A 16,259-nucleotide genomic window follows, 5' to 3' on the forward strand; every position below is an offset into this window, starting at 1 on the left:
GTGTGGGGCAAGTTTGGGGTACCTATTAGTATTTTATACATGCCTCACATCATTATCATGTTCCAGGGCTGAGCATTAGCCTTAAAATACATGTTTGGGAGATAAGCTCTGGTGATGCTGCCTCAGACTAAGTCAAACAGATCCCATCCACACAAGGATCTCCACATAACTTTCCTGGCTTTGTACACCCCCCTTTTATCTGAGGGAGGGTATGGCGGAAGGAACAGAAAAGTGGAAAAAAGGAAGCTGGAAAGCATTTTCATTTCAAACTACCCTCCTCCCTGTCCACATTTCCTGGAGTGATTGTTTGGCTTTAATAACAGAATAACAGCAGGAAATGTAAAAAACAAAACAGGGTTCAATAAATAGAGGCCAAAATATATGAGAGGCTCAGATTTTATACTCAGCCATAGCAAGTGAATAATGATTAATTCTAGCATTGAAGAACAGCTCATACAAAATAAACCTCAGTGTTTTAAGAAAGAGTAAGTGCAAGTTGCTATTATTACTGCATCGTTTGCTGTAGTTACCAGGGGCAGTCGGTCTGCACACTAGTCAAATTAATCAAACTCTGTTATTGCTCAACAAACTGGGGAAAAGTTTTAGTCCCTTGAATTTCTAAATTGTTGGTTCAGGCTTTATCATTAGCAGGTCATTTGATTGGTGACCCTTAAGTTTACCATTTCAACTGAGAAATTGGAAATGCAGATACAGCATCTCCTCATGGAGATTGGGGTGCCATGTAACAATATTATGAAGAAACATTAGAAATGCAGGACTCAAATACTTGTAAAGGTGTTGTTGGTTGTTATGCTGACTGAGTCAGCAAACCTCATCTCCCACTTTTATACCTTTCCTAAGTGTTAGAGTGGAATTCCAGCAAGTGCTCAAATAGCATTTTATTGCTTAAGAGTCTGTAATATTCATAATACATCATTTTCACCCACTTTCGTTTCTGATAAGATACTAGAGAATGAAATATGTACTATAAATGGATAATTTCTTTCAATTTGATACTGCAGAAATATAAATCAGTTCCTTTTTTCTACACTAGGAAAAAGAAACTCTGTTCCTAAACCTCACTACCTTGCGGCTATACTCATTTGTGACAAAGGCTTTGGGAGTAAACACAGAGGAAAAATCTGTACCTGCTGTCTTGTAGGACATCTTCAGGAAAGGAAAAGGCTAAGGAATAAACCTAGTGCTTTTTTTCAGGGGGTACTCAAGAGTACACAGTCCCAGCACCTCTCTCTTTTTTGGTTAAAAAGTGTGGCACTTACTGTAACAACTTCATGGTGAGCACCAGTAAAATCTGGAGTGAAGTCCTAAGATGGTTGAATATTGTCTTGTACGCCTCCTTCTGGCAACTCCTGCAGCCTAGCTGGTGCCACATCATTGAGGTCTTGTCATCTGGGCAGCCCAGGACCTCTGTACATACTACCCAGGCTTGCATCCCAGAAAGGTCACTTTGGTGCTGCTAACGCAACAAAAACAATTCAGGAGACAGCAGTTATGAGTTACTAGACTTTTCAGTCACAACAGGTGCTGTGATTATCCAGTGGTTTCACTTCACCCCGGTGGATGGACGCCAACACAATATTTGTAGAATGTTCTTTGGAGTCAGGACATTGAACCTGATCTAGGCATCTGGGTTTTCTCTGAGAGCAATTCTGAGACAACAACACTGAGACAAAAAAAATCTGCTTCCAGTAGTTAAATGCCTAACGAAGTGTATACATTCAAATCACTTGATGAAAGTATTTGAAAGTATTTATTTATACATCAAGCTTGCCTCCTATACACATTTTCGACATATTGTGAAAAAAGAAAACAGATTAAGCAACTGTATGTCAAGCTAAGAATGCTGCTAGTCAAGTTGTTCAGCTTCCTCTCATCTATGACACTGGATGCATATGATATATTCATAATGTCTGTGTTGTAAGGAGATTTCATTTGCAGTGGATGTTCCTTAGGACACCTCCCTAATGGCCAATTCACATAATCAGGGTTTAAAAAAGAAGAAACTAGGTCAATGTGGAATGACTTTCAGTTATATCTTAAGCTGAATCTTCATTCCTTGTCCAAAATATGGCATGTATGCACAATACACACACGGCAGAATGAGGTGATATAAATATTTTTCCAGGACATTGTGATTTGCAATCTAAATCACTGCTGAAACATTAATAAAATGGGCAATATACCAACAGGTTATGTGTTATTCACAACTGATTGGCAGGGGGTTGGACTCGATGGCCCTTGTGGTCTCTTCCAACTCTATAATTCTATGATTCTATGATTGCATTAATGAAATCAGAATCCATGCCCACTTTGAATTGTTGCACATACATGTTAGGCACATTTAAACCTATTTATTTCAATGGTTTTAAATATGTTTAGCCATGCTGGATAGTGGCAAGCATCTTTTCCCCCTGTTAGTAACAGAAACACCATTTCCTCAATTTCCCACCTTCATCTATCTGTCCTCATTGATGCTTCAGAAATGTATGAATATGCTATTACCATATTTAATGTCTGCAATATTTTATTTATGAATAACATGTTCATTCTACCCTTCCCCCAAGAATGCTCTGGATAGTACACCTTGTTCTCCCCTTTGCCTTATCCATCCACCCTGATTTTGTCTTCACAACAATCCTGTCAAGGTTGCTCAGGCTGAGATATACTTATGGTCACAGTCACGGTCACAGTGAGGACAAGGGCTGAAGATGGATTTGAACTAGTCCAACATTCTAACGTATTATAATAATTCCAGCATACTTCTCAGGCTAAGTAGCAACTCTAAATTAAAACACAGCTGGAACTGAGTCTACAGGTCTTCCATTGTTTAGCCTAGCTTTGTATTGTTCCTTTCCAGGAACACTACTTTGCAGTCTAAATATTCTCATTTGCATTGCTGCTTATCTGAGTTATATTGCTTCAGTTGATATCAATTAAGTAAAATCAGAGTACTTTAGCCAACATTTGTTCCATTAGTCAAAATTCTGTGGCAAAGATAATGGGTTGTATTCATATTTCTCCCTCTGTCAATGAAGGGCACTTTCCATGTGTAAATAAAACTCCAAGCCAGCAGAGCCTCTCAGTCTGCTTACTGGACTCACTAGTGGGAAGGAAGAGGAAGCAATTTTCAGCAATCCCCCACTTCTCTCTGCTGTATTCTGCTGTACTCTGTACCACCTTCCACACTTTCCCAGATGATCCAACAATCCTCCAGAGCAGATTTGGGGGGGGGGGTATGAAACTATTCCTGCAGGAGCATCCAGTTAGTGGAGTACCATTGATTGGGACACATTGGCTATATCATGATACCAAGTTGAAATTGTCGGCATCCCAATTGTGACACCTCACTCACTAGAACTCATCATTTGGGCAATTATTTCTCCTAGCTTCTCATACTTTAAGTGTCAGTGTCAGGGGGAAGGACAAAAAAACTAGTTGATAAAAGGACTACTGTAACATTTTAAATTTTTGTTGCATTATGTAAAGTCTTTTAATTCACGGTGTGTTCTGAAAGCAACAAGCAGAATACAGCCCTAGGCAAAACAAGAACAGCAGACAACTGTGGCATCTAGGTGAGTTATGGGTGTTAACGAGGCACAGTGCATTCAATTATAGGCAACAAACTAGGAAGTATGGTTTGTTCCTCTACTCTCAAGGTAACAGGAGCTTTTAATTGTGTGACAATATTTTGTAAGTTACTACTTTCTACTGTAGCAGAAGCAAAGGCTACATTGAGAAAATTATCTCATTAATTTAATACTCTGAAGAGTCATGTCTGGGTATTAATTTAGTTTAATAGCTCAACTAGAGCCCCTCTCATTCAGGAATTTTCTTTTCTCTTTATGGAAAATGTGTGCATGCATGCAGCAGTTCTCAATCTGTGTGCATGTGATGTCTTCCTTGAGAGCCAGTGTGGTGTAGTGGTTAAGAGCGGTAGTCACATAATCTGGGAAACCGGGTTCGTGTCTCCGCTCCTCCACATGCAGCTGCTGGGTGACCTTGGGCCAGTCACACTTCTGTGAAGTCTCTCAGCCCCACTCACCTCACAGAGTGTTTGTTGTGGGGGAGGAAGGGAAAGGAGAATGTTAGCCGCTTTGAGACTCCTGAAGGGGAGTGAAAGGCGGGATATCAAATCCAAACTCTTCTTCTTCTTCTTCTTCTTCTTCTTCTTCTATATTACAGTAAGCCCCTGAGGGCATTACGGTACATGTTTGTGCATGCAAAGCTCACTTCCAAACATGCACTAGAGTTGCTGGACTGTGACCTCAGTATCTTAGTGTATTTTTCCTTTTTTCTATGAAAAGGTATTTTTACTTTGGATTTACTCACATTTGGACTAGAACAACCTACTAACTGAAACAAAAGTTATAAAATCAATAATATATCATATAAGATTTTAACCATGGCCAATAATAAATTTAAATAAATATATATGATGGTATAAATGTAATTAACCATAACCATTTTTTACCTGTCATATACAAATTAGATTTCTGATTTATTCTCCAGAAAAAGCATAATACACTTTAGTTAAGGAAGGAATGAGATTAGGCAAAGAACATTAAGAGTGGAAGATTTTCAGTGTTGGAAACATATTAAAGCCAAGAGGGTGAAGTGAACTTAAATGGAAACTTGGGGAACACCAACAAAAAGTAGAAAAGAGAAACATAGAACCATTATCAGAAGCTTAAACAATTGGTGAAAAAGAGCATGATCCATTAAAAGCAGAAGAGAGATCTCAAGAAGAGAAAAACAGGGGGAGAAAGAGACTTAGCACAGAGTAGATAAATTGGGAACTGGGCAAGAGCAATTCTGAATGAATGAACAGATCAAAAATCAGACTGATGCAAATTAATGAGAAAACAGTGGTAAATTTAGGAGTCAAGAGAGCAAGCTTGCCTCAGGAATGGCATATATTAGGCCTACCCCAATCTGCTCTTCCACTACAAACTGTGAGTGAAAAAGTGTGGCTATTCTAGAGTGGTGAAATGGAAGGATCCCAAGTGATATTCTGAGAAAGGGAGAGAGAAAAGGGTAACCCATAAGCACTAAAGAGTGGGGAAATCTTTTGTTGTAAGAAAGTGGTATATAAATCTAAATTTATCTTTAAAAACCCAAAAAACATAATGGATTCAATCCAGACTAGTGAACTCCAATACATATCCACTGAGAAGTATGCGTCATTTAGAAATAGGATTATCTTCCAGGTAAGCATGCATAAGACCTACTTCATTCCCATTAAAATCTATGAAAACTATGATACAGTCGTACCTTGGCTCCTGAATGCCTTGGAAGTCAAACATTCCGACTCCTGAACAATAGAAAACCGGAAGTGAGTGTTCCAGTTTTTGAACGCTCTTTTGAAAACCGAATGTCCAACGGGGCTTCCACAGCTTCCGATTGGCTGCAGGAACTTCCTACAGCCAATCAGAAGCTGCGCTTTGGAAGTCGGACGTTTCAGAAGTCAACTTCCGAGGTACAACTGTACTCTTGACTTGTTTAAGTTCCATACTTGTTGCAGAAATGAAAATTGCTGAATATGATTGCATACTAAGGGCAGATCTACACCATACATTTAAAGCACCAGACTTTCCCCCAAAAGTCTTGGGAACTCAAGTTTCCTCCTTGCAGCTACAATTCACATCACCCTTTAACAAAGTACAGTTCCCAGGATTCTTTGGGAGAAGTCATGTGCTTTGAAGTGTGTAGCATGTGTTTAAATATATGGTATGGATCTGCCCTAGGTGTGACTAACTATTTCAGGATCCAACCCAATGAAGTTTATTTTATGCATTTGTTTTACTTATACTTTATCTATCTTTTAAAAAATCTCACACATTCTTAAGCTGCATGAACAGAAACATACATTGCAGATCAGCAGTAACAGTTGCCCTCAGTTCTGTGCTGGTCAGGCAAAATCTAAAGTACTGTGTCCAGTTCTAAGCACCGCATTTTAAGAAGACTGTCGAATTAGCTTAAGAGTAGCAACATTGTGTCCTCTACTGTAGGGGTAGGGAACCTGTGTTCCTACAGATGTTGCTGACCTGTAACACCTATCAGCCCTGATCATCAGCCATGCTGGTTGGGGCTGATGGAATCTAACATCTGACCGGAGGCCATAAGCTAACTGCAACCTACTAGGAATTTTAAAACCTGTGGGCAAAGCTAATCAGTTTTCCATGCCTACCGGCAGGTCAGCAACAACTAAGTGTTGTCTTTGCAAAGCTATTGTGATTTCACAATACCATTCTCATATTAGGCAAAATTAATTCTGTGCTTGTCATACCCTGCCCCCCTTTTGGGAATGAATTGCAAGAATGAAATTGTATCTGTAGGCTTGCCGCAATATTATTGACTAGCAGCTGCAGCAACTCACACAAAAACGGCAAGATATTGCTAGCCTCGTTCTCCACAGCAGTCTTTTAAAGATAAATTGCCCAAAGTCACAATTCTACAGCCTAATTACACCATACTGAAATCTTATTACAGGAAAATGTGTCTCCTTGTGCGTAACTCAAAATACAAAACAAATTTAATAGATACAGCTAAGTGCAGTGTGCCATGGCACCCTGGGGTGCCTTGAATGATGGTCAGGGGTGCCACAGGCAACACTGGCCTCTGTCCCTCTTCCCTTCCCTCCCTCCCTTCTCTGATGCCCTCTCGTGCCTCTGCCTCCCAAAGGCTTGCATAGCTATTTGTTGCAGTAGCCCTGGCTACAAGCTCCCCAGGTAAATTGTGCGTCTGGAGCCGGCCAGCAGATGCTGGGTGCCTCGAGCTGATGTGGCATCAAAGTAAGCAAGCAAGCAAGCAAGCAAGCAAGCGGGAGAGGGAGCCCAGCCAGTTAGTCTGCCAGCCCTTGCTGCTGGGAATGGACAGACAAGTCCCAGGCCCATGTGGGGCAGTGTAAGTAAGGGGTATCTCTCTTTGGGGCAGGGGAGCAATGCTGTTCAGAGATCAGCAACAGCTGCAGCAGCTGCCCAGAGGACTCCCAAGAAGAGGAGAGGAGGCTGAGGGAACACTCCACAAGGGAGGATGTTTGAAAAAAGGTGAGAGGCTGCCAGCTCTGCAGGAAAGGGGAGACATAACTGGGCACCTGAATCCTACAGGGGTGCTGCAGAAAGAATGTAGTCGGTCAATGGAGCCATGGACTTGAAAAGGTTGAAAGCTAAAGTATTCATGTGGTATTTTTTCCAAACCACAAGGTGTCAGTATAATACATTTTCCTGGGGATGTGTTTAGAATTTAGAGATCAAATTTTTGGTAACTGTACAGGTCCCACAGTATCAAAATTCCAAATTGGGATTACATTCTATAAAGGCCAACTAACATTAAAACGAAGAGTGAACTTTCAAATAATACACAATTGTTCTCCAGACTGAATGTTCAATAAACTTCTATTTCTGAGGGTGCCATTCAACTTGTATTGTCTATGCTTACAGTTCTGTTTTGATTTTTTAAGGAGTAAGGCTGCAGAGCAATGTAATGCTATAAAATTTAACAACACAGACTCATTATCTATTACCTTTTGCAGGCCATGCCTCTTCTGTATGCCACAGATCCTTTCTTATAAAGGTATTTTATATATCCTAACATGCCCTTTAGAACTTGTACTACATTTCAAGTACATTACTGCATCTGCAAGTTTTCAATATACTGGAATCCAGGAATCTTGGTAGTGCTGTTCTAAATTGACGGGTAACATCAGTAAGACATGCAGCACATTGCTATCTTAAGAATGTCTAAGCACTGCAACATATTGCTGCACACCATCCCAATCTCAGAGTGGTGCAAGATTCCAGGGTTCCAGGCGCTTACACTGGGTTTGGATTCCTCAGAATAAGGCACAGCAGAGACTGTGGTGTCTTTATGATATATGGTTTAGTTACACATATATACAACCTGAGCCTACAATGGATGGGTTCACAGCATTAAAACGCCAAAAGTGCCTTGCTTCTCCCATAGCCACAGCCTTGGATTCCAACAGAAATCAGATATAGCTGTGTCTCCCAGCTGTCCAGCCTCCAGCTAACATAGCGCAAATCTTAACACTGGCTTTTGTCTTTCTAAGTACCAGACAATTGAGGGAGAGGGCCCACCAACTTGCTCTCTGGCACAGAGTCACTTCCTTTGTTACCTCAATGACCCATACTTAGGTCATTACTTCACCAGGAAGCTATGCTGGCTATTCCAGGAACTGAATCTGTGCTGGATCATCAGCAGTAACATCTAGACCATGGGAGCGTTTCAGCCCTGTTCTCGAGTTTGTTCAAAACCCAAAACAGCTTTATGTTGTTTTCCTTTCTTTGAATTTGTGTCATTTAGATTTTTAAACCTTTTTGTAAAAGCAGCACTAGAATTTTCACAGTTGAGTCTTCAACCCCTTATTATTGTGCTTTGCCTTCTTCAAGTTTGGCTTTGTTTAATACTTGCTATTTACCGTATTTTTCACCCTATAACTCCCGCGGGCTCCCCAGGCTTGCGGATATCTGCCTGAAGCCCGGGGCGCGCTGCTCAACGCGCCCCAGGCTTCAGGATGCAGGCTGCTGTCCGCAAGCCTTGGGAGCCCGGCAGGAACCCGACAGGTGCGCACCGACCCCCCTCGCTCTCCAGGCTTCAGCGAAAGCCTGCATTCGCCCCATAGGATGCACACACATTTCCCCTTCATTTTTGGAGGGGAAAAAGTGTGTCCTATAGGGTGAAAAATACAGTAGGTTTTCAAACCTTTTTTGTAAATTCAGTATTAGAAACTGTACTTTTGAGTCTTTAATCCTTTATTACTGCGCTTTGCTTTACCTAGGTTGAGCTAGGATTATAATACATCAGAATTTTTGGGGTTCTACCCTTGTTTTAATTTTGGTCATTTAAAGTTTATGATTTTTCTATTTCCTTCTGAGGAAACTGAATAGTTCAGTGAAACGAGGTTTGTAGCCGGCATCCCGTTAAGGCTTTGTTCTATCTTAGGTTTTTCTATATTTTTTTCCCTTAAGCTTTTTGATTTTTATTATTTAGTTGATTTCCACAAGATAATATTTCTAGTCGATTACTTCTCGTTTCAGGGATTTTCACGGTATTTCATTTGTTTTGTGCAATTTCTCAGTTCCGTGACTGTCTTTTTTCTATTGGTTTCTTATACTAATGCAGCAGAATGGTGGCTGTATTTAGCTGAGGAGCCAAACTGTAATCTGCATTGCCTATTTTTTTTTATTTTTATTTTTTGAGTAAAGGAACAAAATACATTCCTTTTAAGAATGACATCACTAGATGAGAATTGTTAGTATTATTTATTTATTTATTTACTTATTTATATACTGCTTACATACCAAGAGATACACAAGTACAGAGGTCATTTGATGTCAATCTGTTTTAGTGTATCTATCTCAAATTTCCTGCAGTCCCCAGTTCTAGCCCTACTACAGTTCTCATTTAAGCCTTAAATCCTCTTGTTTTTATTTTCAAAATGTGATGTACTTACAATCCATTGGCACAAAAGAACAGTAAACAATCAAAGGCAGCAAATATTGGTCAGAGAAGATGTTTCTAACAGTCTGATTCTGTTATTCAGTTTCATAGGGTAAGTTCCACTTACTGTTTTTTTCCGTGTTTAAGATGCTCCCATGTATAAGACAATCCCTATTTTTTAGAACCCAAAATTTAAAAAATCAGTATTTTTAACATCAAACAGAACAACTTTGAGCTTTTTTTGCAGAGGTCACCCAAAGTTAGGGTTACAATATTTCAAGAGCCTGAGCCCGAATCTGAGCCCAGACTGCCTGCCCAAACCCCTGTGCATTCACCATCCGTGTATAAGACCCTAATTTTTTTACTAATATTTTTTAGCAAAAAAACTTCATCTTATACACAGGAAAATATGGTAAATGTCTCTCGTCTAATGCTACACTAGAAGTGGGGAACCTTCTTGCACTTATGGACCAGACTTTCTCAGAGAGAAGTGACTGGGGTCGTGTATCAGTGATGGTGGGGTCAAAGCATAAACACCGAACTATACATTCATTGATCTATTCACACATACACATATACAAGCTTCACTTGCTAATACAATTGTGAAGGGGGCAGAATGCAGCCTTCAGTGAGGAGGAAGGAATGTGGCCTAGGGAGAGTGCCATAGGCTGGATTGGCGGGCTAGATTTGGCCCATGAAGCAAATATTTACCATCTCTGTTGTATATCATAAGTGTGTGTCATAACACCAGTTGTCAGGCCAAAAATACACTTTCTTGGAAAATGCATAAAGAAATAACTTACAACACTTCTAGTGTGCTGGTATTTCCCCCTAGTCTCTGCATGGCACAGCCATACAATGGCCATTTCATCCCACTCATAAGGCCAGACAAGTAGCATTTTGGCCCATGGGACCTTGAGGCAGCTGGTACAAACAGCACCAGTTATGTCTACTATAGCTATTTTGGGGCAACGGATCATTGAATCAGTCTGTTCTACTCTCCAAATAAATTGTGCTTCTGTTGTAACCACATTTTTCTTTACATCCCAAACCTTAATGCAATTCAGTTACAATCTTCAGCACACATGATTTCCCAAATTGCATGAAAATCAGGAGTTTTCACTTTTAAGCAAACATTATTAGAATTGGAGTGGTATTTAGAAATATATGTCCTATTTATTCCTGCAGCACTCACCACCCTGACTTAGGTGCCACATTATTAAGGACGATAACTGTTAACTGACCTTCCCTGATACCTTTGGCAACTTCCTAATACAAGAAATCAACTGAAACTGAAAGTAAACTCTGGCATGTGCTTGATCACTTGTGCTACGGATACATGTTTCAAGAAAGTATAAGTAAATAATTCACTTATATATCAGCGAACATTTGAAAATCTCAGTTAAGGAAATGTGTAGCAGTCAGACTTTGGAACTCTCTCCCCAGAGAGATCAACTTTGCCCTATATAGACTTAAAACCTTTATGTTTAGAAAGCTCCTTGGCCTTTAAGGGCTTCTATTGACCACCACACCTACACTGCTCTTTTTGAGGTGGCGCTTTTTAGTAGGGTTTTATTGATATTTCATTGCTGCTGTCTCAGTTTAAAATTCTTCATTCTTAATTTTAAACTGCCTTGAAAATCCCTTTGCAATATCTTAGATCTGAGCTCTCGGTTCAGCTTTATATTAGGGCCAGTTTAGCCATTTAAACTGCAATCCATAAAACATAAAGGGTCCTGCAAGGTCAGACCATAGCTTTATCAAGTCCAGCACTTACTTCCCACAGCAAGCAAGCAAGGTGATGCTTCATGGTAGTCCACAAATGGGGCATGAAGACAATAGCTTCTCCTCCTATTGCTGTCCAGCAACTGGGATTCTGAGACATAGAAGTGCCATATAACCACCACATAACATTATGACCAATAGCAACTGATGGACTTATCAATCATGAATACATAAATCATCTTTTTGCTAGATAAGAAGGCTGCAGACTCATGTGCTTAAAACTCAGGTATGCTGGGTTATGTGTTGTGGGATAGGATGAGAACTTAACAGGAGAAGGAATGAGTGGATGGGTGAGGGAAAATGAACCCTGACCAGCCACAACTTATTTCTCCATAGCCCACCATCTTTGATGTTTTTCTCTCCAAGGGCTCACTTCCAGTCCTGAAGCCTGTGAGGGAGGAGAAGGAGTTCAGGCAATGGACTACAAGGAGGTAAGCTATGGAAGGGATAAGGTTCTAGTGCACTCATTTTGCTCCTTAATTTGGACCCCACCTGTTCTTACACCTTGAGTATCAGAGATCCTAGATTCAGCAACTGTCATGTATGGCTTGGCATTTCTGGTTGTGACAGGAATTCAGCTAAATCAGTGTTTCCCAACCGGTGTTCCGCGGCACACTAGTGTGCCGCCGGACGTTGCCTAGTGTGCCGTGGGAGGGAGGCGGGCGAGGCGGGCTAATCCTCCGGCACTGCTCCCCCGGGGAACGTGCCCCGTCATCCGCTTCTGCCTTGCTCCCTGTGACAGGAATTCCCCAAACTGCATCAGCATCTGCCGCTTGCCCAGCAGCCCCGGCGCTGCCTTGCGCCCGGCACCCCCGCCATCCTCGGCGCAGGGAGCGAGGGGCGCGCAGGCAGGCGCTGCCCGGCGGAGCGACGGCTCCTTCCGAGCGGCTGGCAGTGTCTGGGCATGACTGGCCGCCCGCCTGGTCCCGCGGCGGCTGCAGACGCGGCCGAAGCAGCGCAGGGAAGGAGACGCCCGGCCACCCAGCCAGCCCCGCACGCTCCCACTCTCTCTCGGCGGCCGGGGAGCGCGGCCAAAGCGGGCCCCCACCTGAGTGGCGGCTGCGTGAGCCAATAGGCGAGCTGGGGCAGAGGGGGAGGCGGGGCTCCGGAGAACAAAGGAGGGAGGGGGCACCCGGGAGAAGGGGGCGGGGCGGGAGGAGCGGGGAGCGCGGCGCTGCGCCCGGGACGCCCCAGTTCCGCCGGGTTAGAAGCCGGCGGCCTACCTCTGCTGGCCGTGGAAGGCAGCCAGGTCTGGATCGCGCCCCGAGAGTGGCGGGGTCCGCGCACAGCCTGCCCTCCAGGCTGGGAAGTGGCTCCTAGGCTCCGCCTGAAGCCACGCAGAGCCCGCAAGGCGCCCTCGGCGCAACTTGGCCGGGGCAAAAGGCAAAGCTCTGGAGGGAAAGGCGGCCGGATTCCCCTCCTCGGCGGGTCCGGTGGTCTCCCGCCTCCTCTGAGGAAGGGTCTCTTCTTCAGCTTTTCTGATCCTTCGTGGCCCCGTTGGGAGAAGCCGAAATAAATAATGGTCGTGCCATTAAAGTTCTCTCTTTTATAAAAGGGATCCTAATAGAATCGTAGAGTTGGAAGGGATCCCCAGGGCTATCCAGTACTGTACAACCCCTGCAGTGCAGGAATCTCAGCCATAGCATCCATGGCAGACAGACATCCCACCTCTGCTTAAAAACCTCCAAGAAGGGAAAAACCTCCCGAGGGAGACCATTCCCCTGTTGAACAGCCCTTACCAGCAGAAAGTTCTTTCCCATGTTTAGTCAAAATCTTTATTGTAGCGTGAATCCACTGGTTCGAGTCCTACCTTCTCTACCTTCTATGCTGTTACTATTTTTTTATTTTTTTTTTACATAAGTAAAATGACCTTTCCCCATCTGGCATGGTGGTGTGCCTCGAGATTTTTTTCATGAAACAAGTGTGCCTTTGCCCAAAAAAGGTTGGGAAACACTGAGCTAAATGGAAGTGGCCTCTCTACTGAATGATCTCTGCTCCAGCCATAACAATTTAACCCATGACTCGCTGCCATTATGAACATCTCCATATCAATTACTCCACAATCCTGGCAGCTACCGATGAGCACAAGTAAACTCATGTGGAGTTTATTCACCATAGGAAGAGTGGCCTAGTGCTTAATATCCAAAAAATCAAAGTGCTGAACCAAGAAGCACAAAAGAACCCCTCTGCACCACAAATCCAACTTAATGGCATAACATTTTAAAGTTTTGATCACTTTCCCTACCTAGGCAGTTATCTTTCCAGCATCACCTGAGCTTTCTCCCAAATGAAATGCAGAGTGTTTGCCATTATTCATATATTTAAGGATTCATGTTTCTGAGAATGGTGGTTGAAAGACTAGCTATGAACTAGAACCCAACTTAAAACTTTTCCATATCTTACTAGGTGGCCTTAAGCTTCTGTATTTTTCTCTGTCTCTCACAACACACAGCATAGGGCTATAATAGTACTGTAGTACGGCATTTATGCAAGGATTACTGAAATGTATGCAAAGCACATAAAATGTTTTAAGTACAAAGTATTGTTACTATGTATATAACTTATTTTGAAACTTACATCACATCATCCTTTAGGGCACATAAACTCATGATCAGACTCCAAAATCTGCAATACTTTGCATGACTGGCTTGTAGAAATATGTCTCACACAAAACAGATTTGGCATCTGGTTACTTTTCCTTCCAGATTCAGTGCTTTACTGTGGCCTGCACAGACCTGCCCATTAATAATTTCCAGAGTGCTATCTGCTCTCAAGGATTTCTGAGCAGCAAGACGGTATGCTACTTGAGTTCATTAGAGCAATCACTGTCATATTCAAGCTAAAATAATTTGGACAAAACATTCAAGATGCCATTAAGCCCTATAATGGGACCGCCTGTGGGACATACTAGATGGTGCTGATGTTGACAGTTTTTCTTTAAAACATTTGAAATAGCAAGCTGACTGCCAAAAGTAGAGAGAGTTATTTTTACAGTTTTCTATGAGCATGCAGCATGCTCTATTTGTTATCAGATGTTAAGTACCAGTTCTGTCCTGTACTTCAAAGGTGTCTCTGCCTCCGGCATGTAATGCCCTAAGAGAGAACATTATGAAAATGATTTACAGGTGGTACATGACACCAGTCAAGCTTGCAAAAATCTATCATATGCCCGATAATAAATGTTGGAAATGTAAGGAAACTGAAGGTACATTCTTTCACCTTTGGTGGACGTGCCCAAGGATTAAGGCTTTCTGGGAAATGATATATAATGAACTGAAAAAGGTATTTAAATATACCTTCCTGAAGAAACCAGAGGCCTTTCTCCTGGGCATGGTCGGCCAATTGGTGTCAAAGAAGGATAGAACTTTCTTTATGTATGCCACAACAGCAGCAAGAATACTCATCACAAAGTATTGGAAGACACAAGATCTACCCACCCTGGAAGAATGGCAGATGAAGGTGATAGAGTACATTGAATTGGCAGAAATGACTGGCAGAATCCGAGACCAGGGAGAAGAGGCGGTGGAAGAAGAATGGAAAAAAATTAAAGACTATCTACAGAAATACTGTAAAATTAATGACTGTTAAAGGGATGTTGGATTGAAAACAAGTGGTGTTGGTTAAAAGATTAACAAGAATATGTAAATATGGATTGATAATGGTGGAAAATATATATTTATTATAGATTAAGATGTTGAGTAAGGATAAATGATAGAGGGTAAGGATTTGCTGAACTAAATATCTGAACTGGAATACAAAAAGGGAGGTGTGAGGAGGTCAAGAAACTAGTGAATGAAGTATAAGATATGAAAATACTAATCTTTTTCTGTTTTGTTTTTTGGTGTTTTTTCTTCTTTTTTCTCTATTCTGTTAACTGTTCTCTATTGTGTACTTCTATGTGTTTTGTTTTGTATTTTCTCATTTTTGTAGTTTTTTGGGTTTTTGTATTCTATGTTTAAACTTTGAAGTTTTTGATTGTTTATGATATGTTAATAAATATTACTTTAAAAAAAAACAAAAACAAAGGTGTCCCTGCCTCAACAACAAATATAAGAAGTGAAAAAAGCAGCCAAGTAGCGCTGCAGATTGCCTATGTCACTGGAAGGGGCTGTCACATTTTCAGCTGGCTGGAGTAAAAAAAAATCTGTGTTTTTCTCACACCAAAATACCGGCCGCTACAATAAGTAAAATAAGATTTAATACATTGCTGATATGACTCAGAAATCATATCATGCATTTCAGTGTATCTGTAGAATAAAACCAGTCTCCCAGTTTGTTTATAAAGGCACCTCTCAGTTTTTGTGAAGCTACGGTTAACTGAGCTAATGTAAGTAATAATGTTAACAGACATTTTCAAAAGGGACTTCTTTTTATAAGATTGTGACATTTGATAGCCCAGGTAACTGACGTGACAAAAATCTTCGCCAGGGTAATTTAACAAATAATGGTTAACAGAAAATATTTTCCATTTCTTTATAAGAATGTAAAAATTCCTTTGGTTCACCAGGCCTTTTAAGTTCAAACTATCTATGTACTGAGAGCAAAGGAGCTGGAGTAAAGCCTCTATGCAATTAACACACTGTTATCTCCTGAACACAGCTTTATAAATTGCATGGTTCTTTAATGTGAGGATAGCAAGGATACAATCTAGCAAGCATGTTTTTTTCGTTTGGGTTTTTATTTTATTCTCTCCCCCCCCCCCCCAATGTAGTAGAAATACCTGGCAAAATCTCAGAAGCCAGGAAGAAGGCTCTGGAAGACTGGCAAAGGACAAGAGCAGGATTTCAGGTCCTTTCAGATCTCCTTCATCATCCTAATGACCATAAGAAGCAAAATAAATTATCTTTGTATTTCTAGTCTTGCATTTAGTGATGAAAACCTATCCACCCCCCAAATTATTGGAATCTTGGCTTCCCCTGTAGTGCTTGAGACCCAGGTAGCCTCAGTGGATCTACAGATTCTTCTCTTCACCTCCTAGGGCTAAAAGAACTCAC

At 41.5% G+C, this 16,259-nt stretch overlaps 1 protein-coding gene across 2 annotated transcripts in view; it reads right to left on the bottom strand.

The window, feature by feature from the left end:
- ARL15 (ARF like GTPase 15) overlaps positions 1–16,259 on the bottom strand; it is a 185,918-nt gene that overhangs the window by 153,090 nt on the left and 16,569 nt on the right. Inside the window, exon 2 of one of the 2 annotated variants that reach the window (XM_082242250.1) lies at positions 15,986–16,078. The exons of the other annotated variant lie outside the window; for it this stretch is intronic. Coding sequence (XP_082098376.1) covers positions 15,986–16,078 — 93 coding nt within the window. The remainder of the gene's footprint in view (positions 1–15,985; positions 16,079–16,259) is intronic. 2 annotated transcript variants of the gene reach the window in all.

The sequence above is a fragment of the Podarcis vaucheri genome, assembly GCF_965113315.1.
Source record: "Podarcis vaucheri genome assembly, chromosome: 11".
In the NCBI taxonomy this organism is placed as follows: domain Eukaryota; kingdom Metazoa; phylum Chordata; class Lepidosauria; order Squamata; family Lacertidae; genus Podarcis; species Podarcis vaucheri.